A 26,184-nucleotide genomic window follows, 5' to 3' on the forward strand; every position below is an offset into this window, starting at 1 on the left:
TAACACAAAAACATAGATTAAGAAAAATAATTAAAAATCTAATGAAATATTTTGTGTTTTTTCGTTGTTTTTTATTTTGTAGTTTTCTTTTTTTTCCATGGCAGCAGTGATTTAACATCCATCAACCCACAATTTCATAGAAAACTTGTGCCAACACACCATCTGGTTAGCTTTCTATTTTAATGTTTAAAGAAATTATACACGGAAAGTGACTGCTGGAGGAAAATAAGAAAATATTTCCTTGAAGAAGAAAAAAACAACAGCTATCATGGGTTGCCCTGTTTTTCTGTGCCATCAAAGACCGAAGGGCGGTCTTTTTTCTAATTGTAATCGCTCATTGGACGACAGCGGTGTCAATCAAAGCTCAACGTCGTTGTGGATCTTTTTTTTTTTTTTTTTTTTTTTTTTTTTTTTTTTTTTTTTTTTTTTTTTTTTTTATTGAACAATTGCAACATACAAAACAAGAAAATACAACAATTATGCACATATAATGTACAATAGAATTCTGAATACAGAACAAACATGTTGCATTCTTTAAAAAATACTAATTATTAATAATAAACACAAAAGGGAATAAGAAATAAAAAGAAACAAAAAAAAAAAAAAAAAAGAGAAAAGAGAAAAGAGAAAATGCGAGAGTAAATCTATGTCAGCAGTCCAAAAGAATTACAGATGCTAATTGTTTTTTGAGCTTTTGTATTTTTTGAAGCAGAAATTAAGTTTAAATAACGCTGCAGTTCCAGTTTGAACACAAAGAAATCCGGTTTTTTATTGGAAAATTTTCTTTTGTGTATATGAAATTTAGCGATAAATAATACCATGTTTACACAAAAGAAAGCATCACGGTCTTTGACATCAAAGCTATGAAAACCAAAAAGTATGTTTTTATAATAAAGTTGTATGTCAGCAAAAATAGAATCGGTGATAAATTTGTGAATGTTTTTCCAAAATCTGTATGTAAATTCACAAGACCAGAATAAATGAGAGCAGGTTTCAGGTTGTTTCTGGCAGAAAGTACAACTGGTGTTTATGTCAGCCTTAAATTTAGTTAAGTAATGCTTTGCTGGATAAAATCTGTGTAGGAGTTTAAAAGAGATTTCTTTGACTTTATTTGTTAAGAAGTATTTTTGTGGTAAAGACGCGTCGTTGTGGATCTGCATCAGCCATACGCAATAACAGCTGCGTCAAAGCTCTGAGACACACACCGGAAACGATGCTTTGATTGCCCGTCAAAAATAAAGCTACTAACCGACTCCAATGAAATTAAATATTTATTTACTGTGGTGGCCGTGCTACATTCATTATATATACTATTTATTAGCAAAATTTTGGCTTAGTGAAACAAATGTTTGACTTTGTCACAACCGGATGTATCCACGATGAGATGCAGGGAAAAGGCATTAGCTTTATTCTGAAAATCCTATCCGGAAGTGTAGATTGCCGGAGACTTGCTGCTGTTCGCCCTCGTCATCATCTGTACACACGGCGGCGACAGGCGCTCCGGAATCGGCAGGGACGGGTCTCCCACCGCTATTCTCCCTCTGTGCGAAGAAACCACAGACAGAGGGGGGGAAACAAAAGGAAATTCCTTCACAAAACTCCCAGTGATAACTCCGATGGATTAATCTGATTTTCTGCGGTAAGCGGGATCTTTTTCTGTCGTGTTGAATTCCAGTCGGTGCACCCGCCTTGTCCCCTGTTTTGCACTGTGGGTTGAATACATCTCGGGAGAAGAAGAAGAAAAAAAAGAGGGATTAAATATCCCATTTGGTCGCCGCAGTCAAGTGTTCACCTCTAAAAAGCTGTCTACAGGTGTGGATTCGTCCGAACAACGGTTAACCTTGGCGGGGAAGGAGCGGGGAGGTTGTGGGTGATGTTTTGCAGTGCTGCGATTCTGGAGTGGGGGCTCTTGTGTTGCAGCAGCAGCAGCAGCAGCAGCGAATGGATGTGTTGCAGAACAGAGCTGACCACTGAGGCCGTGCACTCTCTGGCCAAAACGGCCTGCAGACAGCCCGCCATTGATCCACCCTCCTAATCAATTATCATATTCTTCAGACTAATTGCGTTGCCAGCTTGTTAAATATCCAATTAAAGCTGCTTTTAATCGGGTTATCTGTTGTGTCTGGAGCTTCAGCCATCCATCTTGTGCGTGGAGCTACCTACTAGGTTTTACCCATAAGTTAGGCAATAGTTAGTGGTGTTGACTGCCAAATGTTCAGCCAGCACACTAAAGCTGTTCAGGATGCCTATGACTGTTTCATTCTAGTGTAGATATGTCACATTTAAGTTGCATATTGTGTTTCATCCTTTAATTTCCCTTTAGGGCCTCTCCTATTCGTACATTAAACGAAACATGATTCTAATGCTCACAGGGTGCTTCTGGTAAATTCATATATATATATATATATATATATATATATATATATATATATATATATATATATATATATATATATATATTATATTGTTGCCTATATTTCACCCAACTAAAGTGTACTGTCTCAACCTGGTAAAGAAAAGTAATGCTGCACAATTCCTTTAATATCTAAAGGTTGTTTTGTTGTTGTTTTTTTAAACAAAAAATTTCAGTCATTTCTCTATTAGACTTTTTGAATAAAAGTGCCATTCTGTGAAATTGAAAGAACGCTTTTATTTTGGCGGCTTTGAGTTTCCTTGTTGATGGGTTTTCTTTTCTTCTTTGTTGCTGCTTTTGCTTTTCATCCCCTCGTTTGTGATTTGTTTAACTGAAACTGGTCCAGCATGCACTGCTGCAGAACCACCACATCATTCTTTCCATTGAACTTTTACTCAGAACATTGCCCTCCAGCGGCACAGGATTTGGAAAAAAAGAAAAATTCAAAAAGGATTGTTTAATCCAAAATGAGAATATTCACCAGAATTTTTTTTTAAATGTTTTTTAGCCGTTTATTCATCTAGTAAATCTTGCTGACTTGGTAGATATTTGGAAGCGACTCTGTGACCCGACACGCTCCACTGTGAACGCTGTGACACCAAAGCGGGCTTAAAGCCACACACTGTATGAAGCTCAGCTGCAGGTTTTAAAACGGGCCCTGTTCATTCAGTGCACGAAGAATGCTTTGAAAGCTCCAACACTGCGTCTCATTGTGCTCGTAATCTTGAAGCCGAGTGAAATGTGACCATTGTCTTGTTGTTGATACACTGAATGAACTCGGTTGTCTGACACAAGCAAATGTTGTAACTATCCAGAGAATGGCAGCCATAAGGAGGAGATTGTCAGGGTTCTGGCAGAACTAGGAAACCCAGTGTGGTCCGCTCGCACACAAATGCCACACAGCTGAAAATTATACTCCTCTAGCTCATTTCTTTGTGGAAAGAACAAAAAAAAGTTGAGGTTTGGGACTTGAATGAGGTCGATGTATGTCAGTAGGAGGTGTGTGGGACGTTCAGCTTTGACTTGTGCCATTTAAACAGTCAGAGAATAAATAGGACCTTGTGCATGAAGGCGAAACAGTCCGGCTGTTTAAAAAACACAACCGAATGCCTAATCATTATAATGTTGAGGGCTTTGTTCTAAAGGAATGTTTAATAATGAAGAAATTCCAACTCTCCACAAAGCCCCAAATGAAGGTCTGCAGTTTATTAATGAAGTTCTGAACACTCAATGCCAGCTCTGTCATCTGTTTTGTCACTAGTTTCCAGTTTAAACTTAAAGGTAAGAGCTTGTGATTTCCGATTTTCCAAAAAGCTCCATGGTTTGCAATCACAAATTGAGCTATTTTTGGAAAACGCCTCAATTGACGCATCAATTGATAATGAGCAGATTTGTTAGATGCTGCCCCACTTTTCAGCAAAGTTTTAGGAGACGGAGTTTAGAAATTGTCATAGGAAAGACTTTATCTAAAAAGGCACGAAAGAAACGAGTAACATGTTTTAAAGTCCCACTCCGATCACCTATTGATGTATTCTAAAAGCGTTCCCAGTGGCCTTTTAAGAATGATTATGATGTTTTAGGACAGTTTCTGCAGAAATTAGCTTCTGAGTTGTGGGCAGAACTGTTGGTGTGGAGAAAGTCAGCCCCCCTTCCCGTCACCCATCTGTTTACATGCTCTCCTGCTAGTTTACAGCCCCTCACACCGCCAAAAAAAAAAAAATGGAGCTATCCAGCCACAAAGTTTTAATCCAGATTCCAACGGAAACATGCATGGATCTGGTTGTCTATATATCCAGAATGGAGCAGAGTGGAACTTGTGGCCCACTCAGCATATTTTATACTTAACAAATAAAATCTTCAAGCTGAATTTGAATAAAAAAAATACTCAGAAATGTAATTTTAAGCTTTGGGCATTAAATAAAAAAATTCTAAAAATTAGGGCTGATAAGAGGAAAACTGATATTAACTATCCATATTGCGAATGTAACGATATAAATTGCAATACATGAACAAATAGCAAAGCAACCAAAAACATATTTTCACTGCAACGGTTTAAGAGTCAACATAACTTTACTCCATATGGCCTTCGTCTACATAGGAGGCGAGCATCTAACATAAAAGGCATAAATGGTCAAACGCCTAAAGGGATTTATTTGATTTTGTTAAATACTTCTAGCTGAGATGAGATTGTTTTGGCAAATTTAAGGTAACCATTTATTGCAGAAATCGCAGACTTTTACGATATGCTTATTGCACACCTTAAAGATAACGATAAATTTGCAATTTATTGTGCAGGCCTACTAAAATGAATATTTTTTTAATTATAGCAGTGAATCTTTAACTGTTATTTTCTAGGAATAAATAAGCTTTTCTCTTCACAGAGGGGTATAAGCCCACTCTCCATTGTCTTTGATTCTGTGTTTTATTGTCAGACTGACGCATGTTCGTTTCTCAGGCCCGGCTCTCCTGTTTAATCCATCAGTTACCCTGCGTGACGCTGACATTCCTGTCCTCGTCAATTTTCAGTATTGATTGCAGCTGCTGTATGGATGGCCCATCCTCATTACGGCGCCTGTGAGTGTTATTACGCATGATTGTACTTTGCGCCTCCACAGCATCAAAATAAAGGCTGTCATTTTGTCAAATCAGCTTCCAATCGGGACCAGAGGCTGCGATAGTCGCACAGATGTTGCCGTTTATTCCAATCCAGCTAAGCGGAATGAAAGGATCCGTTTCTAATTTAACAGCCATGAATATGTTTTTATTTTTTTTTTCTGTTTTGTCCAAAGTCATTCACTGTTGCTGCCTTTTACCATGCAGTCTTTCAAGGCATTTTGCAGTCACAGCTTCGTCCCCTCAGGACCTCGGTCCACATAAAACAATGCTGTGGCCTTCTTTGTGGCGAGCTGTTGGGCTTGGAGCTCAAAATAGCCGTGATTGTCCTCAGTGAGGCTGAGGTGGTGATGTGATGCCCAAAGAGCAAGTCCCACGGCGGCAGTGCCATCATCTGCCTGACTTGAGGCTGAAGTTGAGCTCTAAAGTCATGTGTTCAGCATGCAAGCATCAGTCGGGTGCCTCATGGAAATGGAAACCCCCCCACCCCCCAGCTGAAAATCTGTGTCATGTTGACACAACAAAATGAGTTTTATTTAAACAAAATTACTCTAAAACCATTCAGAATCTTATGATAATGCTGGGTCTTTCTGTTAAATTAGTGAAAAGTTTGCCTGTTGATTCAAGTGTTCTTCTTAAACGGGATAGTTCATCTTCACCTGAACGGCATTTACCGACCAGGGAAAATGGTGGATTGAAACATTCAGAACTGTCTGGTCTTTTAAATTGAAGAGCAAGGAGATTTTCCTAATCCTGCAGGCAGTATAGCAACATGAGCTCTCCCGTCATTTTCCCTGATCCCTGCAGGAGTGGAAGTGGTGCAGTTACAGCAGAAAACACAGCAGTTCCCTCAGTATTTTCATACTGACGCAGTGCTCTGCCAAAGTACTTAAACATAATCATACATTACAAGCTCTGAATCCATTTAGTGGACTGCTCTCCATAGTTAATACAATCATCTGTGTAATATATGGGCAGTTTATGCAGAAAACTATAATTTTTCTCTTTAAATTAACAGAAAAAACTTATAAATTGCTTCTAAAACTCCCCTAAGGTTTCTTTATAAGCATGTATTTTAAAGTACTTGTGAAATAAAATCAAGTCTTTTTGAATGAAAAGTTAAGTCAATTTGGACTGTTTATTGGTGATTTGGGAATTTTTTAAACTGTACCCAGAAGGGTTTTTCTGATGGCGAGATATTCTGGAAAAACCAAAAGATTGGAGACGTGAATATAAATATCAGAGGAGATTATATGATATCTTAAGGATTACTGACGAAGCTCCTCTCCTCCTATTTGTAGTCCTCCTCAGCGTGGGTCAGAGATCATGTTGTAACGCTGCCCCCAGAGGCCTTTTTTCTTCATCTGGATAATTTATGGGGTTTTATTGATCACCGTGAATCAAAATGGCCTAGTTCACTCTGCTGTTGTTCGCCTTTTAGAAAGGTACCGGTATGAAGCAAAAGAGCCTTGATTTTTGTGTAAGAATGCTTTTCCTGTTCCAGGCTCCCAGAATTCCTCTGGGCACAGGTAACACTGACTTTTAAACTTGTCGTCTGCTTCGTCAGAGCTGCTTTATTGCAGCCTGTTGACAGACGGGCAGCCACTGATGTGAAAGAAAACAACCGTCTGAGCAGAGAATTTAGTCTGCAGTTTGAGGACAATTCAACCCTGCCTGAATGCAAAACATCAGAGATGTTTGAGAAAAAAAGTCCCAACTATCACGTCAAGAGGAGGTTAGACCTCTGTCTTCAATCTGGGCTTTAAAAACGTATAAAAGTCATTAAACCGGTTTTCCTCTCTCTTTTAAAGGCATTTAAAGACCCACTCCAATGGTATTGTTGTCCAATGGCAGAATGTTTAACAATGGCATTTTTTCTCATGATGGAGGGCCTGGATAAAGAAAATTGAGCTTAAATTTTGCATTTCAAAGTTTTTTTTATTCAAATAGTTGTAAATCAGGAGCAGACAAAAAAAAAATCTGTTTTTAAAAAGAGTTTTATTTGAAGAGTTTAAGAAAATATGCTCATTCGAGCTGCCTCAAAACTGCACGGCTGGATTATTGCAGTGCTCATTTGAGTGGTACGATCCGGTTTAGAAACGCAATTCATACGAGTGTTTCCACTCAATGTTGCACCGTCAAAGTGAATGGGGGGTGTGGACCGATTGCTTAGCTGTAGTGCGACTATCACCAAACACAACAATGGAGGCCATCCAGCAGCTCACTTTCTTTCCACTTGGCTTTTGATACCTTTGATACATGTCATTTCATGTTGTTTGAGAGAAGATTGTGGGTGGCGAAGAGGAACATGCTAGCTCGGGTTTGCTGCTTTCTTTTGTTGTGTTGGCTAGGGTTGTGCCGATGGACCATCGTGATGGGTGACTGACATCCATCGTGATGGGTGACTGACATCCTGATGGAGAGACCACCATCGTGATGCCACGTCCCCGCCACGTTGCGCGTCGACACCATAAGCCGCGGTTACATGTGCAAAATATCTTGATGGGATCAATGGTCGGATTAGAATCCAACCGTGTACATGGGCCCAGAAAAATGTTTTCAGAATATAAAAACGTTCACTAAGGTCACACTTTCCGTCGGAATAAATCATTCGCACATGTGCAGTAGGGTTTGAAAACCGGAAGGATATAAAATCCGCCGAGCAGCTTTTTTTCCCCAAACTTTATTGAATGTAACAATTCAATACAAAACAACGTTAAACAGCGCCGAGCGGCTATATACATTGACATGTCAGCTCGGTAATATACGAGACGATCTTCTAAACGTGCTTTTAATAATGTTACGGTTATTATGAAACACCTGTTCGCTCATCATTTGAATTTTAATCCGTGTGGTCAGTGCTTTTTCTGAACGAAGCCAGGATTAGCAGTATGCTAACACGGGCTAACAACATTAGCTTTGGGTGGTGCTGCTTGCTGGCTGCACGTAAACATGTAAGAATAACATCAGCCTTTATTTAGTCGGGACACGACTAGAAACACAAATCCGCGTGATTGTTTGAATGTTTTCTAAGGACTGAGCGACATTTCTGCTTTGAAGCTCAAACCGCTGTGTGTGTGCTGACGATCCGAGCTCTGCTCCGAGACACACACTTTTAGACCCGGTTCTGAGTTCGGTAGCTTGTACCCCTAGAGCTGCGGGACGGATCGCAGTCTTAAATCTCCCACACATACCGCTCATGTACCCCCCCCCCCCCCCTTCCCCTAAAACACAAAGCTGTAAGTCCGCGCTCCGCCGGTCCACTTCACTAGTGAAGTGCGGGAGCGGACCACTTTTTTTTAATTTTGTTACTTTTTTTGTTAAAGTCACTTCCCTCAGTTTATACTGGATCATCGCGGATTAGTCATTAGTTGGGAAATAAAATGAAAAAAGCAAAAAAACGAATAGCACTTATATAAGAACGAAAAATGTAAAAATACCCCCCCCCCCCCCCCCCCCCCGACGATGTCATCGTCCATCCCGATGGTTGACAGCAAACATCGTCAACGGCCAATTTAAGGGACATCGCCCAACCCTAGTATTGACCTTCCGCCAATCAACGGGTTGCATCGTGTCGCTCGGTCCTAGCTGGTCCATTCCAGTTTTCTATGGACCTACAACCAACAGGGGCCCAAAAATGGTACACTTGGGTCTAGCTTAATGGGTCCATTTATAATAATGAACAGAGAACTGGACCGTACCACTCGGTGGAAAAGAAACTTTATGTTGTGGATGTTAGGGACTGTAAGCTAGCGGGAGAGCATGTAAACGGAGAGCTCTGGGGAGGGGAAGGGGGGATGGGGTTGCTGCATGCCAACAGTCCTGTCCACAACTGAGAGGCCATTCTCTGTTGAACTCCTACCGTTCTGCAGCAACGACGTCCTAGAAAACGACACAGGTTTTTTTGATTTTGCCTAAAAACGGCTTAGTCATAATTAAAAGACAGCTGGGAACGCTTTGAAAAAGGATCAAAAGATGATGAGAGTGGGTGTCTAACTCCATTTTAATTTTATTTATTGGGTCAGTTATGTTTGAGTAAATTCTAACCTACTACCTTCAGGGCAGAAACAATATATTTACCAAAAAAAGAGGCAAATTTAAAGGATTAAATCTGAAAACGGAGTGGAAGCGAAGCTTTTTGAGTCAATTTTCCCCTCACTCTTCTTATCTAATTTGCTATTTTACAGTGTTTTCAACTTCAAACCACTAAAACTTTGTTTTCTATCATTTGCCTCCAACCCAAGATGAAGTTTCACAGAAGCTTGCATCCATATGTTCCGTCTACAGCGTGTAGCGCCTAACTCTGCCGGCACCCTGTTGCTCGCCATGCAGCAGGCGACACATCTGCTCACACTTTTGTGCAGCGAAGGCGTTTGCTAGTAAAGGCAGAACAGGCCTGAAGGGCCCTTCACTCATATGCTGCTTGGTTGGAGCTCCAAAGCTCAAGCCCTTCAGAAAGCTCGCCTCTGACTGCAGCTCATTTTGGGACTTAAAATCAACATGCCATCGTTTTTCGACGTCTGAAGCATAGAAAACCCCATCTCAGGGGCAAAACCTATCATTTTGCAGACACACCCGTCATGTTTGTGCTGCTATTTTGGATAACAATTGGCTCACAGAGGTGCAAGCGTTTCTTTTTTGTCTTCCATCTGCTGGCGTGTGCCACTGGCAAGTCCTCCCTCTGTCCACGCACACTGTAAACAAATGTGTTACCAATTAGCTGTCTCTAAAGTCAGCTGGATGCTATTGCTGATGAAAGACAGCAGCCCCTTCCCGTCCTCCTCACTTCCAACCCAGCTTCCAGGGCCCAGGAGGGGGACACCTTCAGCCTAGATGTTCATTACTTTAACTGGGTCCATAAAACTGTTCAGGCTCTTTTTAATTGATGAAGCAGATTACCTCAGTCATTATGGGAACTGGTTTGCTCCAGCCGTTGGCCTCGTGGGCTGCAGTGCAGCGGTTTGCCTCTGAAGGTCCCTCTGTGCATTTCTGCCCATAAAATGTTGGTGTGCTCGGCTCCTTATAAAGTAAACAAAAATAGTGCACGGCGCCTCGTAAAGGCAATGAATGGGTGCAGGATCTTTTCACAAGTGTGGTCATGCAACGCATTCAAGTCTTTTTGGGCAATTTTGATTTTTTTTTTTTTTTGTTTTAATTGTTTGCATGTAGTAATAATATTCTCTGTACTTCACACTGCAAAAACAGACCTCTTACGAATAAGTCAGAAATTCTCGCCGATTTTCTTTTAATTGAGCAAAAAAAAAAAAATCAGCCACAGGGGTAAGAAACATGGTTTTACCAAAAATTCTGATTTTAGGAAAAAGGTTTGTTTTCTCAACCTAGGATTGTTTTACTATTAAAGACAATTTCTTGACAGGATTATTTTTCTTGCAAGACAGAAAATAAGATGATTTATCTTGACCCAAGGGTCTTTTTACTTTCCTAAGATTCAAATTGTGCAGTGTAGGCTTATCTGTTTGAAGCTGTGATCATCTTTTGATCTAATTATAAGCCCTTCCCGGTGGTCTTTTAATTAGGATTATGATGTTTTTAGCCAAAATCAAAAGAACCTGTCATTTTCTATGACATGTTTTCTGTAGGAGTTAATCAGACATTCTCCTCCGAGTTATAGACAGAACTGTTGATGCGGAGTAAGCCTGCCCCCATTTCCCATCATCCCTTTGTATACACTGTTACAGTTCCTCACAGCCAAAGTAAAGAATAGGGGAGGGGGGGGGGGCTTGTGGCCTGCTGATTGTAGATTTTGCGCAGCAAAAGTAGCACAAGCTTTTTCAAACGGCGTGTTTTTTCATCTGTTCCTGGTTCACGACAATTTGAATGCAGAAAAACTCAGAAACACAATTTTAATTTTCCTTACACATGTCCTCCATCAAGAGAAAAATGCCACAAGAATATGTTAAAAACAACACAGTTTTCACGGTAGTGGGTCTGTAACGAGGTTGGAAGCGTCGTCTTTAATTTCGACCTAATTGAAAGGTTCTTTTTCAGACGACTGTGTGGTTCTCAGAGGATCCTGCAATAATGAGACACTGATTCACCCCCCCCCCCCCCCCCCAACAGAGATGAGCTAAATTCACCTACATGCTAAATGTGTCTCTGCCCCCCCCCCCCCCCCCCCCCCCCCCCCCACTTCCTGCAGACAGTAGAGAATGGGCTGTGTCCAATGTAAGGATAAAGAAGCAGCGAAACTCACTGATGACCGAGAGACCAGCCTTTCACACAACTCGGGCTACCGCTATGGCTCCGACCCCACGCCGCAGCACTACCCCAGCTTCGGGGTCACCACCATCCCCAACTACAACAACTTCCCCACCGCGGCCACACAGGGAGTGACGGTGTTCGGAGGCGTCCACACGTCCTCGCAGTCTGGCACGCTTCGGTCTCGGGGAGGAACGGGTGAGGCTTTTAAAGGAACTCTGCAGAAGTCTTTTGAAAACTGGAAATCTGTTGAACTTTACCCTTTACACTTTTGCTCAGAGGAAACCAAAGTGGGTGAGGCAGTTTTCTCTTTTGCTTTAGCCCTTTAATAGTAAAACTCTAGAGTCTCTTGAGAGAAGAGGTGTCACCCAGAAAGCAAAGTGTAAAACAAGCTGTCCTTTAGGCTTTGAATGAAGATTTCTGAAGATTTTTGTCAACTTTTGCAGGGCTTTTCCTTCTTGAGAGCACTTCTCTCATCCCTCATGTCAACACCATCAACATTTTTGAATAAGAAATGCTCTTAGAAAGATTCAGTGCTTTTAAAAAAGTGATGTTTTTTTGTAAACTGAAAGAATTATTTTATAACAAGTTCCTTGAAGATATCTGAATTCTACAACAAAAAAGCCTAAATTATCTAAATAGCTGACAAAACCTAAAAAGTGCTGCAGGTTCTGTTTGTTTTGTATATTTTTTTTTACTTTATTTGTGTTCGTTTGACAAAAACTTTAATCTTGTTTGCACTTAATTTTGATGCTTTTGTTTTGAAATTTATAGGAATTGTCCTGTCTAAATCTTCTCTAAAGTTGGGAAAATGTAAAAAACAACAAAAAACACAACAAAAAAGTCATAATTTAAACAAATAAACAAACTGAAAATGGTTTATTCCAGCTAAACGTTGTGACCATGAGCCACACACCATGTTTTCCTTTTGCCTACAGGGGTGACTCTGTTTGTGGCTCTGTATGACTACGAAGCCCGGACCGAGGATGACCTCAGCTTCAGGAAGGGGGAGAGGTTCCAGATCCTCAACAGCACGTAAGTCTGCAAACATTTGCATGACGCCATCAAGAGGGTGTCGCTTATGTGGGGTTTTTGTTTCTCTTCTCTGGATGTCTGAAAGTTAAACTTTGGATTGAAATGCTGAAAAAGCAGTGTGTTTTTTTATTTTGAAAATCCGCCTCAAACGCCTTAAAAAAAAATCATTTTCTTCGGACAAAATCATGGCTTAACTTATTTTCCCTGCTGTTTTGAGTTTCTCTGTTTTTTTTTGACACTTCAAAAAAAAAAAAAAATAAAAGAAACAAAGTTTGCCTTGTGATGTGTCACCCTTCCTTCAGGCGATCCTCTTCATCACGTGGTCCTTTATGACATTCATTTGCCTCCCTTGCAATTCCTGGAAAAGCACAATTACAGACAATATAAGGGTTGTTTGGTAAGCAGAGAGTGAAGGTTAAAAATGAAGCATTTATAAATAGAACCGATTGTTTATCTGAGGGTTCTGCAGAATCAAGATATATGAAGAAACACGTTCGATGCAGAAACCGTGACATGATGACTCAGGATGTTTGATCAGATTCTTACTTCTGCGATGAAGAACGCACCACAACGATCAGGTCATTTATTTTTTTAAATGGCTGTGAACACGGAGCCCAGTGTAGGCGTTTCCCATGGTAACGGCTGATTGACGTGTGAGGGGAGATGTTCTGCAAACACCACATTCTTGGCTCCGGTTCTGAACCGAACGCTCGGCCTCAGCTGCAGCTAACCAGAACCAAAAAACCCAGAAAACAGGAAGGGAAAGCTATTAAAAGCCGTATTTCATCCGCCGTTGCTGTGGTCCAAATATTGTTTTTTTTTTTATTGAGGATGAGATTATCAGTAAAAGTTTGGACTGTCTTATTGAGATTTAGTCGTGTCGATTTTCAGAATTCAGCAGTTCGCTCAGCATTTAAGTGATATTTATGTGCAGATAAACAGTGGCTGTAATCCCTCTGAACCGATGCATGCAGCAGCTCTGAACTCCCCTCTCGTCCTAAAAGCATCTTCCACCCACATTCTGCCTGTTTCCCTTCAGTGAAGGAGACTGGTGGGAGGCGCGCTCCCTTACTACAGGTGGAACTGGATACATCCCCAGCAATTACGTCGCTCCTGTGGACTCCATCCAAGCCGAGGAGTGAGTGAAGCTCAGTCTCAAGCGCATTCAACCTCATCCAGCAAGTCACGGCAGCTTAACCCCCAGAGAGCACGTCATAAATATTTGAGGACTCCTCTGGATGCCACCACGTTAACCGCTACAGACGATAACCGTCGTGTAATCATTCTTAAAGAAATATTTACCTTTGTAGTCTGACTCCTCTTTTGTAAATTTCCCCTGCAGCTGGTATTTTGGTAAATTGGGTCGAAAGGATGCAGAGAGGCAGCTGCTTTCCAGCGGCAACGCCAGAGGCACTTTCCTCATCCGTGAGAGCGAAACGACCAAAGGTAACTCGACAGACGCACCGCACGCATGCTTTCAGGCTTCAGCCCGGCACAGCGGTGTTTGTAAATGAGTAGGAGCCCTTCAGTGTGCAATTAAAAGATAATCACTTATAGTTCAGCTTGTGCACAAAGCCCATTAAGCCCATTTGGAAATGATGCAGCCTAAAAATGCAAGTAGTTTACCGTACTTGCTCTCTGGCCTGCAGGGGCTTATTCTCTGTCCATCCAAGACTGGGACGACATCAAAGGAGATCACGTCAAACACTACAAGATCCGCAAACTGGACAATGGAGGGTACTACATCACCACAAGGGCCCAGTTCGAGACGCTCCAACAGCTTGTTCAGCACTACTCGGGTGAGTTTGCAGCATTTTAGTGCAGCTTCTGTTTTTGTTTTTTTTTCCCCTCATTGTCATTTTTCTTGGACTTCCTCAGCCAGGGCAGCAGGGCTGTGCTGCCGCCTGATCGCGCCCTGCCACAAAGGCATGCCTCGCCTGACCGACCTGTCCGTCAAAACCAAAGACGTGTGGGAGATACCGCGGGAGTCGCTGCAGCTCATTAAGCGCCTAGGCAACGGGCAGTTTGGAGAAGTCTGGATGGGTGTGTGTCTTCTGGCTCTGATAGAGATTTGGACAGCTGTTGGCAGTGATGCACAACAGCTGCATGTGATAAACTCCTGCCAGAGGACTTTCATTTGTCTGCATCCGCTTTGACTTGACTAAGATTTAAACGCCTTAGACTAGAGAAAGAAAAAAATTTTTTCAGTGCATTCTACTTTAGTGTAGGATGAGCAAAACCACACTATTGGAAACCAAAATATTGATATCTATATCTTTTTTAAAATAATTTGTTTAATATTTAAACCCTTTCACACCAGGGCTTTAGCTTCACCGTTGACATTATTCGACTACAGTAACTCTACTGCTTTTGCATTGAATTAATTAATTCCAGCGGGTTCTGAAGCAGAGAAACGCAGACTCGACATTTACATGATCCACCTGAAGTCCTTGAGAAAAGCCGGGTTGTGTGCATATTGGTGCAAAGCCGAAATGAAAAGCCGCTTTTCCCCGCGACCGAATCTGCTGATTTACGTTGCATAAATGGTGGAAGACTTACGGTGTGTCAAAGAGTGTTTTATTTAGGGGTCGACATCCACATCTCCGGTGTTTAAAAGGTTAAACTTTAACTGTAGATATTTATTTCAGCTGGGATTTATTTGTAATGATGGTCTTGTTTTTCCGTCAGGCACATGGAACGGCACCACCAAGGTGGCGGTGAAGACTCTGAAGCCCGGCACCATGTCGCCTGAATCCTTTCTGGAGGAGGCGCAGATCATGAAGAAGCTTCGGCACGACAAACTGGTGCAGCTTTACGCCGTGGTGTCCGAAGAGCCCATCTACATAGTCACGGAGTACATGAGCAAAGGTGGGGCGTGTTTACATTTGAATGAAAGTGTTCATGAGTTCACGACAGGCGGGGCTGACAAAAGTTTTCATCTTTTTCTGTTAGGGAGTCTGCTGGATTTCCTGAAAGACGGAGAGGGGCGGGGACTCAAACTGCCAAACCTGGTGGACATGGCAGCTCAGGTACAAAGCAGCCCAAAGGAACGAGCACCGATTTAGTCTGTTGGTCAAATCAGCGCATGAAGTTCATTTAAATCTTGAGAGCTTCTGATGTTGGGATTGTTCTACCTGTGTGTTACTGTTTTATTTAAAGCTACTCATAAGGGCTTCTTAGCACAGATGTGATGACCTTGAAACCAGAAAAAAAAACTGTAGCGCCTCAATTTCCCAGGTGGCAGCAGGAATGGCGTACATAGAGCGGATGAACTACATCCACAGGGACCTCCGTTCTGCAAACATCCTCGTAGGAGATGGCCTCGTGTGCAAGATCGCCGACTTTGGTCTGGCTAGGCTCATTGAGGACAACGAATACACAGCAAGACAAGGTATGTCTGCCTCAGAGAGCTGCACCAGCATTACAGGGTTTTAGTAGATGGATGTTTCAAAGCCTATTGATCCCTTTTTCAAAGGATCTGTACATTAATAGGTGTGTTGCTCTGAAAAAAAGATATATTCTAATTGCTAATTCTTACGGAGTCAAACTTTAAAGGCCCTCTACAATCATCTTTTGTTCTATTTTTAAAGTAATCCCAATGTTTTCTAGGACATAGTTTTTTTCCAGAGCAGCAGGAGTTCATTCGAAATTGACCTTTGAGTTGGCGTGGAGCCAAGTCCTATCCCCTTTCCCCTCCTCTTTACTGAGAGCTCTCCATTTACATGCCCTCCTGCTAGCTTACAGCCTCTCACGCCTCCAACCTAACATTAGCGATACAGCAAAATCTGCAAGCAATATCAGAGCTGTACAGCTTTGAGCCAGATGTCGGCTCGGACGAGGAAAACAAAGACAAACATGGATCGACTCCATCAAAATGGAGCGGAACAGGGAGCTTCTGGCTCGCCCCGTCGCAAATACGACTTTTATCAAATATCATTATTTTGTCTGTTCCTGATTCACAATGATATAAAGAAATATTCCTCTAATCCATCAATTGGTTTTCCTTTAAAGGAATTCTGTTGTTTTTTTTAGCCTTTTAGTTTTATAAGTAATAAATGATGACTTTTCTCTGTGGAAGTTGTATCGCTACTTTTGTAAGTGTTTTGCATGACTGGTGTTCCAGCAGGACTTGAGCTGGATCCGCAGGACTCCCAGGCTCTGCTGGTCATTGTGTCAACACGCTCTCACTCTCTGGGAAGTCATTTAAATATTGACTTGTTTCACCTGAGCCGAGTTCTGACAGAGTTAAACTAGAATTGTTCGGTAATTTCCCAGGAGACGCCAATGTTTGCCCGTGTCTGCGCCGATGAAACAACAGATGAAGGAAAAAATTCAGTGCGGAGAAGTCTGACCTACTTACTCATTAAGGATTTATGCAGGATTTGCGGAGTCCAGTGTGGCAAGAAAACATGTCCGTAGTGGTGGAGATATTAGCAGATGAACACAGTTCTACACATCCTGATGCTGTGTGGCGCCCGTGCACCATATTTGCATTTCTAACGATTCATGTTTTTTTTGCATTAAAATGTAAAACTGTCAGTGGTGGGTAAGAACAGGTATAAAAATCTTAAATCAATTTAAAAAGGTCAAAGTGGTGCTGTGATTTTTTTATTATTATTCTGAAAAGCTGAAGTTTTCATCACAAAACAGGTGGAGGAAGTCTGCTTACCGAAACATCTCCTGTGTGATGTGTTACAGGTGCAAAGTTTCCCATAAAGTGGACTGCGCCTGAAGCGGCTCTCTATGGAAAATTCACCATCAAATCGGACGTGTGGTCGTTTGGCATCCTGCTGACAGAGCTGGTTACCAAGGGCAGAGTGCCCTATCCAGGTGAGGGTGCTGATATGCAAGTTATGTAAGATCTTAAAATAGTTCCAGTCGATCTCCGGTGTTTCGTTCTGCCTGTGCTTCATGTCTGAGATGCTCCGTCTTCTTATGAAAAAAGAAAAATGGAGCGGCGTGTTGCATAATGGACATTACATGGTGCATTATGCAGAGAAATCTTCCCATCTGTCTGTGCAACCATGTGAAATATTTATCTGCTGTTGGACATTGTTTTCGGCGGAGTAAACAATGCAGAGTTTTTGTCAACAGGAGAACAGGAAAATGTGAAAAACCTAGATTTGGGAGTAAATCTAATCTTTCAGTGGGTGGAGACAAAAATGAAATCCTATTATGGGAAGAAGCAATAAAATCATAAAGGTTGGAGTTGGAAAAAATGATAAACGACATTGTCATAGTGTCACTGGTGTAAATTAAGCTCATAATGAGCTTTTTGTGAGCTCAGAATGAGGTCAGTTTGATTGCGACAGGAATCCGTTTGCTCTGATTTCCCCAGGCATGAATAACCGAGAGGTGCTGGAGCAGGTGGAGCGTGGTTACCGGATGCCCTGCCCACAGGACTGCCCCACGTCCCTGCACGAGCTGATGGTGCAGTGCTGGAAGAAGGACCCGGAGGAGAGGCCCACCTTCGAGTACCTGCAAGCATTTTTGGAGGACTACTTCACTGCCACTGAGCCTCAATACCAGCCAGGGGATAATCTCTGAGCACAGCTGTTCCTGTCCCATGCCATTTCACTGACTTCCCACCAGAGGGCGCCAGATACCTTTTTTCTGTCATGAATAAAACATTTTTTCAACATTAAAACTTCAAAAAGTGGGAAGATGGACAGCAGACGATCAGATCAAAAGAGGTGGAGCAGAGATGAAAATGACTGTAGTAGACGAGAGATAATGTGTAACTTGTATGAAATGTAAATACAAATGCTTGTTTACTTATCCCTGTTTCGTTTCCTTTTATCTTACTTTTATAATTTAGAATCTTTTTTTTTCTAACCCAAGTTAATATGAACAGAGCCGGTTTAAAAAAAGAAAAACTGTTTGCGTGGACCGAATGATATGAAATATTTGTTTTTTGGGGGCGTCATTTACTTTTTTATACAAATTTCTCCTCTTCTCAAGGAACTTACATGTACTATAACACCTGTTCTTGCCTTTTCATGTTAAGTAATATCCTTAAAATGCAAAGGAATGCCTTCTTGCTTTAAACACTAACTTATTGCATCATGGACTCATGGAGCCAAACCGTGTTGCACTGACGTCAAGTGCTTTCATCGCTTCTCGGCTTCAGCCTATGATTTCTAGATCGGCTTAAAGTAACTCCTTAGTTCAGCTTTACGTAGTTGAAACGAGGGCTTCCCTCTCCGCTGCAGCTGTTGTTTAGCGGACTGCTTAGAATACTGATATTTTAAAGTGTATGTTGCATTTAATGTATGGCACCCGGCTGTGTAAGAACTCTTGTCTTTCTGCTTAAGCGGCCCAACAAACTGCCACTGAAGAGAATGAAGGATTGTGTTCGTCCCTCCATTGTGTGTCATTTTTAAAATGCCATGTTGCATTGTTTTAAAGTATTCCACCAGTGTTACTTCTTCTTTCTTTATTCCCTTTTTTTTAAATTGTCAGGGCAATCTGCAACTTTATTAAGAAGAAAAAAAAGGAATTTCCCCTCTTTAACTTTGAAATTTGTCTCTGGAAATGGGACAAAGCACCCTTTCTATTTGTATTTCTGATTAGTTTTGCTTCTTTTTCCTTATTTATTAGACACATAAAAGGTTTTTGGTCTGCATTATTTATTGTCTGTTACTTGTACACAGCTGGTTTTGAAATAAACAATCTTGCAATTAACTCAGTTGTTGGGTATATCGCAAAGGACTGACTTTCAAAAGGTCCTGCTGTAAGGAAAGTTCACAAATCTCTTCTTTTTTTTTTTTTCCCTCTTGGGGGGGACTTGACACAGGTTTGTGATTGAGCACCCAAAGCATTTTTGAAAGGCATCCACCCAGAAAGCAGAGAACTGCAGACATGAGTGGAAACTCAAACCAACAAGGTTAAACGACTGCTTACGTTTTCACTATTCCAAAAATGTCAAAATGTGCTGGCCGTTTCCTTCTGCTGCCTCTCCTGCTCAAAGTGGCTCTGCAGGTCGCTCCACTCTCTTTGCTCTGATTGGATGCACCTGAAGTCTGCAGAATTTGCATATAACAGGCTGCAACACAGACTTGCAGCAGCAGTCATGCCGATCATTGCTCTGCCGCCTTCTGTGTCTAATAGACATTTTTGGATTTTATGGTTTAAGTACGTCTCTGAATTTATTTTTTCTGACTTTCTTTTGTAAAGCTGCATGTTCAACAATTACTCTTGCTTGCAGGATTCTTTAAATGTTAGCCAGGAAATGGAGAAAGCTAAAGAAGCAGCAGGGCTGATAAACAAAGAAGACTTCCTTCAGCTTCCTGAAGAACCTCCTGCTCATCCACAAGAAGCAGCACAGGCTTGCTGGACAGCAACAAGAAAGCTCTCCGAGAGGCATCCAGCATGCCAAGCAGATCTGAGGCAGCCCAAAGAAAGAGGAAGAAGATCCCCCACTCGTATTGATCTTCATCATCATGACTCTTCTTCACCTCATTCTGCTGAAGTCATGCAGGGAGCTTCAAGACGAGGAGACACGAGTTGGAGCTTTAAATCAGATCTGTGTGGAACAGTTTCTCCTTCTAACAAAGACACAGCAAGGTACACAATAAATATACAAAAGTAAAGGTTATTTAAAAATGTAATCATGAATTTCTTATTATTTAGAGAGGAGGATGACTATAGATCCTATCAGAGTGAAGATGAAGAGGAGCTAGAAGCCCCCTTGCCGTTAAAAGATGATTATGACTGGCAACAGCAGAACTCTTTTCTATTTCCTCCACATTACCGGCACAGCTGTGGTAAGAGTCACATCTGTCTTTTTCTTCATAAAACTGATGTTTTATTTGTTTTTTTGTGTTTTTAAAAAAGGAAACTTTAATGAGACAGAAATAGCATTATTACTTTCAAATGGAAATTAAAGTCCTCCAAGGGAAAAATACGACTTTAAGCATCACTAAAGAAAATTAGGTAAAACCTGGAAGAATTTGTTTTCTTTTTTAACTGGATAAAACAAACAGGTTTCAGAAAAAATGTGAAAAACAAAATCTAAATTAGAACCAGCAATAACCTTTGACTTAAATGGTAAAAATGGCGTATACTTATATAGGACTTTCTACCTTCTTACGAAGGCCCAAAGCGCTTTACAGTCACAGTCCCATTCACCCATGCACACACCCATTCACACACTGGCGGCGCCTCCGCTGCCGAACACTGGTGCCAACCTCCCACCAGAGGCAAGGTGCATGGGGTTCAGTGTCTTGCCCAAGGACACTTCGACACATGGGCATGCAAGGTGGGAATCGAACCTGCAATCTTATGATCAGGGGTCGACCGCCCTACTGCTGCACCACGGCCGCCCTTCTTAAAATTAAGAAGCACAAGTTTTAGACTTTAAAGGGGAAAAATACAAAATTTATAAGACATGTCTTAGGTTACTGTGAGGCGTTTCACTTTTTAGCTTCTCTTTTGTGCAAAAAAAGAACCAAATAAATACAAAAACTATGGAGAAAAAAAAAGTGTTATAAGGTTGGATTAACAATACAAGCATCACATAATTTGAAATGTGGGGAAAAAAACTTAGATTATGCTCCAGAGTGCATATATAGGCTGTCCACCATGTTCCAGTTTAGTGCAAGGGGAAAAAAGGAAAGATGCCGTAGATGAATTTATCGGTGGATTTCTATGAGGTTTACATAAAATGACATTTGTGAATCGGAGCGTGTGTATTTGTAAAACAGGTTGTGTGCATTTCTGATTATTGAGACTGAATTAACTCCATAGATTTCTACTAAAATTTTAGTTTGCATGGTAACTAGCGTTCTTTTTCTGTAATCGTTTAAGTTAAGTGTAAATGCCGCTGCTGTTTGTCTGAAATGTATATATTTTTTGTGATGAGTGTCGTGCTGAAACCTGCATGTGGCTCAACACTGATCTGCAGAGACTGACATGTTGGGACTGAATCCACAGAGCTTCATGGGGACATGCACAGGATGCCCCAATGTCCCGACACAGCACAGGACGGGGCGGTCAGATGGCCTCCTCTCTTCTCTCCTCCCAGCTGTCGAGACTGGGTGGAGCCTGGAAACTGGTAAGTGCATCTACAATCATTGTGAAACATCAGAGATGAAAGCCTTTGTTTTCCCTTCAGCTGTTATGAACGTAGCTTCGGGGATGGCGGTGGGCCTCCGGGGAGCGTCTCGGTCAACGTGCCTCAGTTCTCCACGCCACCCGTGAACGCCGTCTCCCAGGTGGACATGGTGAAGCTGAGCTCAGCAGCAGGAGAGTCTTCCTCACATCTGCAGGGCAGAACAGGAACCATCAGCCTGCCCAACGAGTGCAGTGAGGCCTTTTATCTTCACCAAATCAAAATGATTCATGCTGTACTTGACGTTTTCGTGCTTCCCATGATGTATTTAGACATCTGGATTTTGTCAGGCTGCTGATTTTAGATCACCTTCTGTTAGATCACCTTTGTTGTACTTAGTTTAGAGGCACATTTAATAAAAGACGGTTAATTAGGGACAGTTTTCAAAATGCTTTTGTTTTTTATCTTAGGAAATGTTCTCATCACTCACTCTTTGGACGTGTCCTCAGAGATAGCTGCTTTCAGAGACTTCCTCACAAAACAAGGCTTTCGAACAAGTGTGAGCAAAATCCTAATCCTTGTTTATTTTTTATCTAATTTTTAAAAACAAAACTCTTGATAATATCACAACCTAAACCTTACCTTGACAGACTGACCTCACTGATGACTCCACTGGAGAAATGGACATCCACAAATGGAGACATGCTTTCCTAAAAGATGTAAGTGAACAGCGTCGAGGTTGGTTTTTTTTGTGCAACCTAAAAAGCTCCTGAAATAAGACAACACCAAAACAGACACTAGTATTTTCCAGTGACTATTCTCTTTTGATGTTTTTCATTTTTAACTCTTAAATCTTCTTTTTTGTTGTATTAACCCTTATGTGGTGTTCGGGTCTGTGGGACCCGTTTTCATTTTTTATCAAAAGAAAAATGATACAATTAATTTTTCAAACTCAGACTCACTGGCCTTGGCTCATTTTCTGTGAAGAACATATATCAGAATACATTTTTAATGACCACACACCGTATACCCCCCCAACACATTTCTATTACATATAAGATGTTCGGGTCCACTGGACCCGGGGCTAATAGAAGTGTGGAAATTGATGTTTTATGTACCTACACTCTGTCCTCCACCTGTCTGGGCCTGCCGTGTGTGTGTGTGTGTGTGTGTGTGTGTGTGTGTGTGTGTGTGTGTGTGTGTGTGTGTGTGTGTGTGTGTGTGTGTGTGTGTGTGTGTGTGTGTGTGTGTGTGTGTGTGTGTGTGTGACCAGTGAGAAAGAGAGAGAGAGAGAGAGAGAGAGAGTGGTAGAGAGAGAAAGACTCACTGTAAATGTGAGTTTTGTTTCTGCACCTGCGGTTCCCGCACAAGGTTGCAACATTGTTAGAATAATTCAAGCATCAACTCTGTTTGCTCTCGTTCTCCCGCACATTTGACCATTTGACTTTCTTGCGGGAATCTATCTCGCTCTTTATCTGCTACAAATTGGAGGCGGGACACGTTAAATATAGCTTTGCCAGTGTGGTTTCTTACCACAACTGATCAAAATGGCCAAAAGACTTTCTGCGCAGAGGGCCCTGGAATTGATTTTAGAAGAGAGAGACGTTTTTGATGATGATCTAGAGCAGTGGGAGATGGTCAAGTGTGCCGTGGGAAATTGTCCTCATTAACTGATCTAAAAACATTTCCCATCTCCAGGATTTCAGCTCTCTGTTCATCCAAACAGGCCCTGGTAAAACACTGAGGAGTTAGGAATATAAAAGATGTAAAATACATTTTCTTTGCGTTTATTTTATTTTATTAAAGACATTTTGATAAGAATGACTGTACAGTACCGCGATTCAGCTGCACCTTCGGCTGTATTTTGGAAAAGTCCCGTCCCTTTAACTGTCTCCACCAATCATTCTCGGGGAGCTTAATCACATGTCATCAGTCTGACCAATCAGAAGTGGTTAAAGTCTTCACTTCCTTGTCCCGATTTAGCTCGTAAAGTCGCTCAGTTCTAACAAAAATACCAGCTAAAGCTCGTCTTTAGCGGTGTGGCTTTGCACAGAATCCGGTATCAGACCGTGGAACAAGTGAACAAAACACTGAAGCTCCGAAAACCGATCTCCAGCCGTTTTATGCACTACATCTCCCATGATGCATTGGGTCCTGAGATTGACAGCGCACAAGGAGATCTGTTGTTAAACGTCTTGAAACAACGAACACACATCAATCTGTTTTTAAATCTTCTAACTTAACTTTTATTGCATTTTTTTAGAAAAAAAAACAGCTGCAGTTTCCAGCTTTTTCTGACACAATTATCTCAAAAATGCATGTGAGATTGTGGAGGGACTGTAGATCAATACAGACCATGAGTTTCTCCTTTTTTTTTTTTTTTGGATGCTGGTGTGCCGCGGGATTTTTTTTAAGGTTAAAGTGTGCCGTAGCTCAGAAAAGGTTGAAAAACACTGATCTAGAGGGAGACGATTCAGAAGAGGAGGTTTCATAATTAGAGGATCACATTTCTGAAAATTCAGAGTCTGTCAGTGACTCTGAAGAAAATGATTAGATTGGGGCGGCCGTGGAGCAGATGTAGGGCGGTCGGCCCATGATCGTAAGATTGCAGGTTCAATTCCCGCCTTGCACGCCCATGAGTCGAAGTGTCCTTGGGCAAGACACTGAACCCCACCTTGCCTCTGGTGGTAGGCAGGCACCTGTGTTTGGCAGCAGAGCCACCACTAGTGTCTGAATGTGTGAGTGAATGTGTGTGTGACTGGGTGAATGGGTCTGTGACTGTAAAGCACTTTGTCCTTGTTGGAAGAAAGGCGCTATATTAGTATACGCAATTTACCATTTACCATTTAGATTGAGCATCAGCCAGTTCCAAAACGAAGCCATCAGCACCCAGCCACAGGACCAGGCCATCAGCAGCCAGGACCATGTGTTGTACAGGCTAGTGGCTAGAAGGCCATGTGTTCAATGGGGCTGATGTGTTGTCTTGACTAATAGGTTTACTCTATGTGTTCAGCTTGTGTTGTGCACCTGAATGGGTTCAGTTTCTGTGTTCAAATAAATAAAAGTTAGTAGTTTTGAAAACCCTTGCTTCACTTGAAAATTTGTTTCCACTCATATCTTGATTTTAATTGATTTTCTTTATCACGTTTTAGATAATGAGTTATGAATGTGATCTAACAAAGGTACAGGGCATTAACCAAATATACTGATTGTAATTGGATGAGGTAAACATCTGTCGAGTATTTTAACATCAAAGTGTTTGATTGTGAGGCATTAAAAACCACAACATGCAACGGGTCCACCAGACCCACGAACACTGGCTGAGTAACAACAATATGAACACCACACAAGGGTTAAGATATAACTTAAGAACATTTAAGCTCCTTAGTTTCCTTTATGTTATTTTTAAAGAGAAACAGCAGCTTTTTGTTGTCATTTCATTTTACTTTTTAAGTCTCTTCTAAATCGGATCATATTACATAGTTGATATCTAAATTTAAATTAAAGTGTGCGCTGTAGTATTGTTAAAAAATACACAATCAAGAAAAGTTTTTAACCCTGAAATCCAACCGACTGGTTGTTTTGCTCCACGGTTTTTTTTGCCAGTGGAACAACACTTTATTTTATGTTTTTTTTTTCCCCAACAGCCATCAACCCTGATTATCATCGCTATCAGCCCCAAATATAAAGCAGACACTGACGGGTCTCCCTCAGACAGCCACGCCCGTCACGCCAAGTACATTCACAAGCTGGTAAGAAAGAGAACTACGTTAAAGACGGCAAGCATCTCAAAATCCCTCGCCATGTTTTCCTTCAATGACAAATGTGGTCAAAAGACATGACGGTTTGGTTTGATGACAGTAGTTTTATCAAAAAAATCTATTCTTTCCTTCCACTTGTTCATAGATTATTGTTGTTCTTGCCTAAGATAACTTTTTTTTTGTCCTTCTGGCCTTCATACGTCATGATTTTAATTTGCACATTGAATTTGTGTTCTTTGTTGATATGAATGTCTGCAAAGTATACATTAAATTAGATATTTTTCAAAAATTACATATACAATATGGCGGTGCTGGCTTCTAAAAAATATTTTTTCTATTAAACTATTTTACCATAGAATTTTTTTTTAATGTAAATTGATTGACTGTTTCAGTTTGCCAAAAAACTATTGATCAGTTTCCCATTTAGTACAACTCTCTGTATTCCTGAATATTCCAGATGCAGAATGAATTTATCCAGGAGGGATGCTTGAATTTCAGATTCATTCCTGTTCTTTTTCTTGGAGCTTCTCAGGTCAGAAAACAATGTATTACTTTTTTTTTTTAGTGTTTTCTAGATTTACATTTGATAATTCCACATATGTGCAACAAAAACATGCTTAAAATGAAATAAAACTACATGTTTTCCACAGAATTATGTTCCAGGCTGGCTTCAGAACACGCATGTTTACCGGTGGCCACAGGACACTGAGGATCTGTTGCTGCGCCTGTTCAGGGTGGAGAGGTACATCCCTCCTCCTGTGCCGGTGGAGCTCGCAGTCATCATCAGGCCTATGCCAATGAGCGCCACAACTATGTTGAGATGGTAGCCGTGTCTGTGCATTTTTCAACATGTTGTGTCTTCTTTTGAATAAAAAAACTTTAAGTTCTTAACTTTGAAAGTCGTTCAATGAGCACGAGCTTCTGATCTGTCTGGTTTGTGATTTTTAATAAATATAAACAAAGAAATCAATATTCATATAGGAAACATTTCCAGGAGCTATAAAAATGTTCAACTTTCTGTGGAGGAACTTGACAGGAAGTTTCACTAAAAACATAAAATGTAACACTATAAAGTTATTTACAATTGATCA

The 26,184-nt window shown here is 41.2% G+C and overlaps 2 protein-coding genes across 3 annotated transcripts; both read left to right on the plus strand.

The window, feature by feature from the left end:
- Positions 1 to 1,453: 1,453 nt before the first annotated feature.
- Positions 1,454 to 18,964, plus strand: LOC101157019 (tyrosine-protein kinase fyna). Of its 2 annotated transcripts, none has more exons than XM_011490253.2 (12): positions 1,454 to 1,639; positions 11,187 to 11,443; positions 12,184 to 12,280; positions 13,320 to 13,418; positions 13,623 to 13,726; positions 13,930 to 14,079; positions 14,159 to 14,323; positions 14,969 to 15,148; positions 15,233 to 15,309; positions 15,518 to 15,671; positions 16,979 to 17,110; positions 17,619 to 18,964. In XM_011490253.2, exons 2-12 carry the CDS (start codon positions 11,197 to 11,199, stop codon positions 17,825 to 17,827), a joined length of 1,614 nt encoding a protein of 537 aa, XP_011488555.1. In that variant the 5' UTR covers positions 1,454 to 1,639; positions 11,187 to 11,196; the 3' UTR covers positions 17,828 to 18,964. The 2 variants fall into 2 exon arrangements, with proteins under 2 accessions (XP_011488555.1, XP_020569131.1); XM_020713472.2 differs by having other exon boundaries at positions 1,462 to 1,639; positions 11,191 to 11,443.
- Positions 18,965 to 19,304: 340 nt separating this feature from the next.
- LOC101157261 lies at positions 19,305 to 25,984 on the plus strand. The gene is made up of 10 exons (XM_004082207.3): positions 19,305 to 19,414; positions 19,488 to 19,846; positions 19,913 to 20,046; positions 21,215 to 21,335; positions 21,396 to 21,586; positions 21,803 to 21,891; positions 21,983 to 22,051; positions 24,980 to 25,084; positions 25,551 to 25,625; positions 25,744 to 25,984. Exons 2-10 carry the CDS (start codon positions 19,512 to 19,514, stop codon positions 25,918 to 25,920), a joined length of 1,296 nt encoding a protein of 431 aa, XP_004082255.1. The 5' UTR covers positions 19,305 to 19,414; positions 19,488 to 19,511; the 3' UTR covers positions 25,921 to 25,984.
- The last annotated feature ends 200 nt before the right edge of the window (positions 25,985 to 26,184 follow it).

The sequence above is a fragment of the Oryzias latipes genome, chromosome 22 (genome assembly GCF_002234675.1).
Source record: "Oryzias latipes chromosome 22, ASM223467v1".
Taxonomy (NCBI): Eukaryota; Metazoa; Chordata; class Actinopteri; order Beloniformes; family Adrianichthyidae; genus Oryzias; species Oryzias latipes.

Bases quoted from the DNA above. Each gene is read 5' to 3' on its own strand.
- LOC101157019 (XM_011490253.2), top strand. From the start codon at position 11,197: ATGGGCTGTGTCCAATGTAAGGATAAAGAAGCAGCGAAACTCACTGAT. The intron at 13,727-13,929 runs GTAACTCGACAG...TCTGGCCTGCAG, and splicing joins TGAGAGCGAAACGACCAAAG to GGGCTTATTCTCTGTCCATC. The intron at 17,111-17,618 runs GTGAGGGTGCTG...TGATTTCCCCAG, and splicing joins GGGCAGAGTGCCCTATCCAG to GCATGAATAACCGAGAGGTG.
- LOC101157261 (XM_004082207.3), top strand. From the start codon at position 19,512: ATGGAGAAAGCTAAAGAAGCAGCAGGGCTGATAAACAAAGAAGACTTC. The intron at 21,587-21,802 runs GTGAGGCCTTTT...TTTTTATCTTAG, and splicing joins CAGCCTGCCCAACGAGTGCA to GAAATGTTCTCATCACTCAC. The intron at 25,085-25,550 runs GTAAGAAAGAGA...TGAATATTCCAG, and splicing joins CCAAGTACATTCACAAGCTG to ATGCAGAATGAATTTATCCA.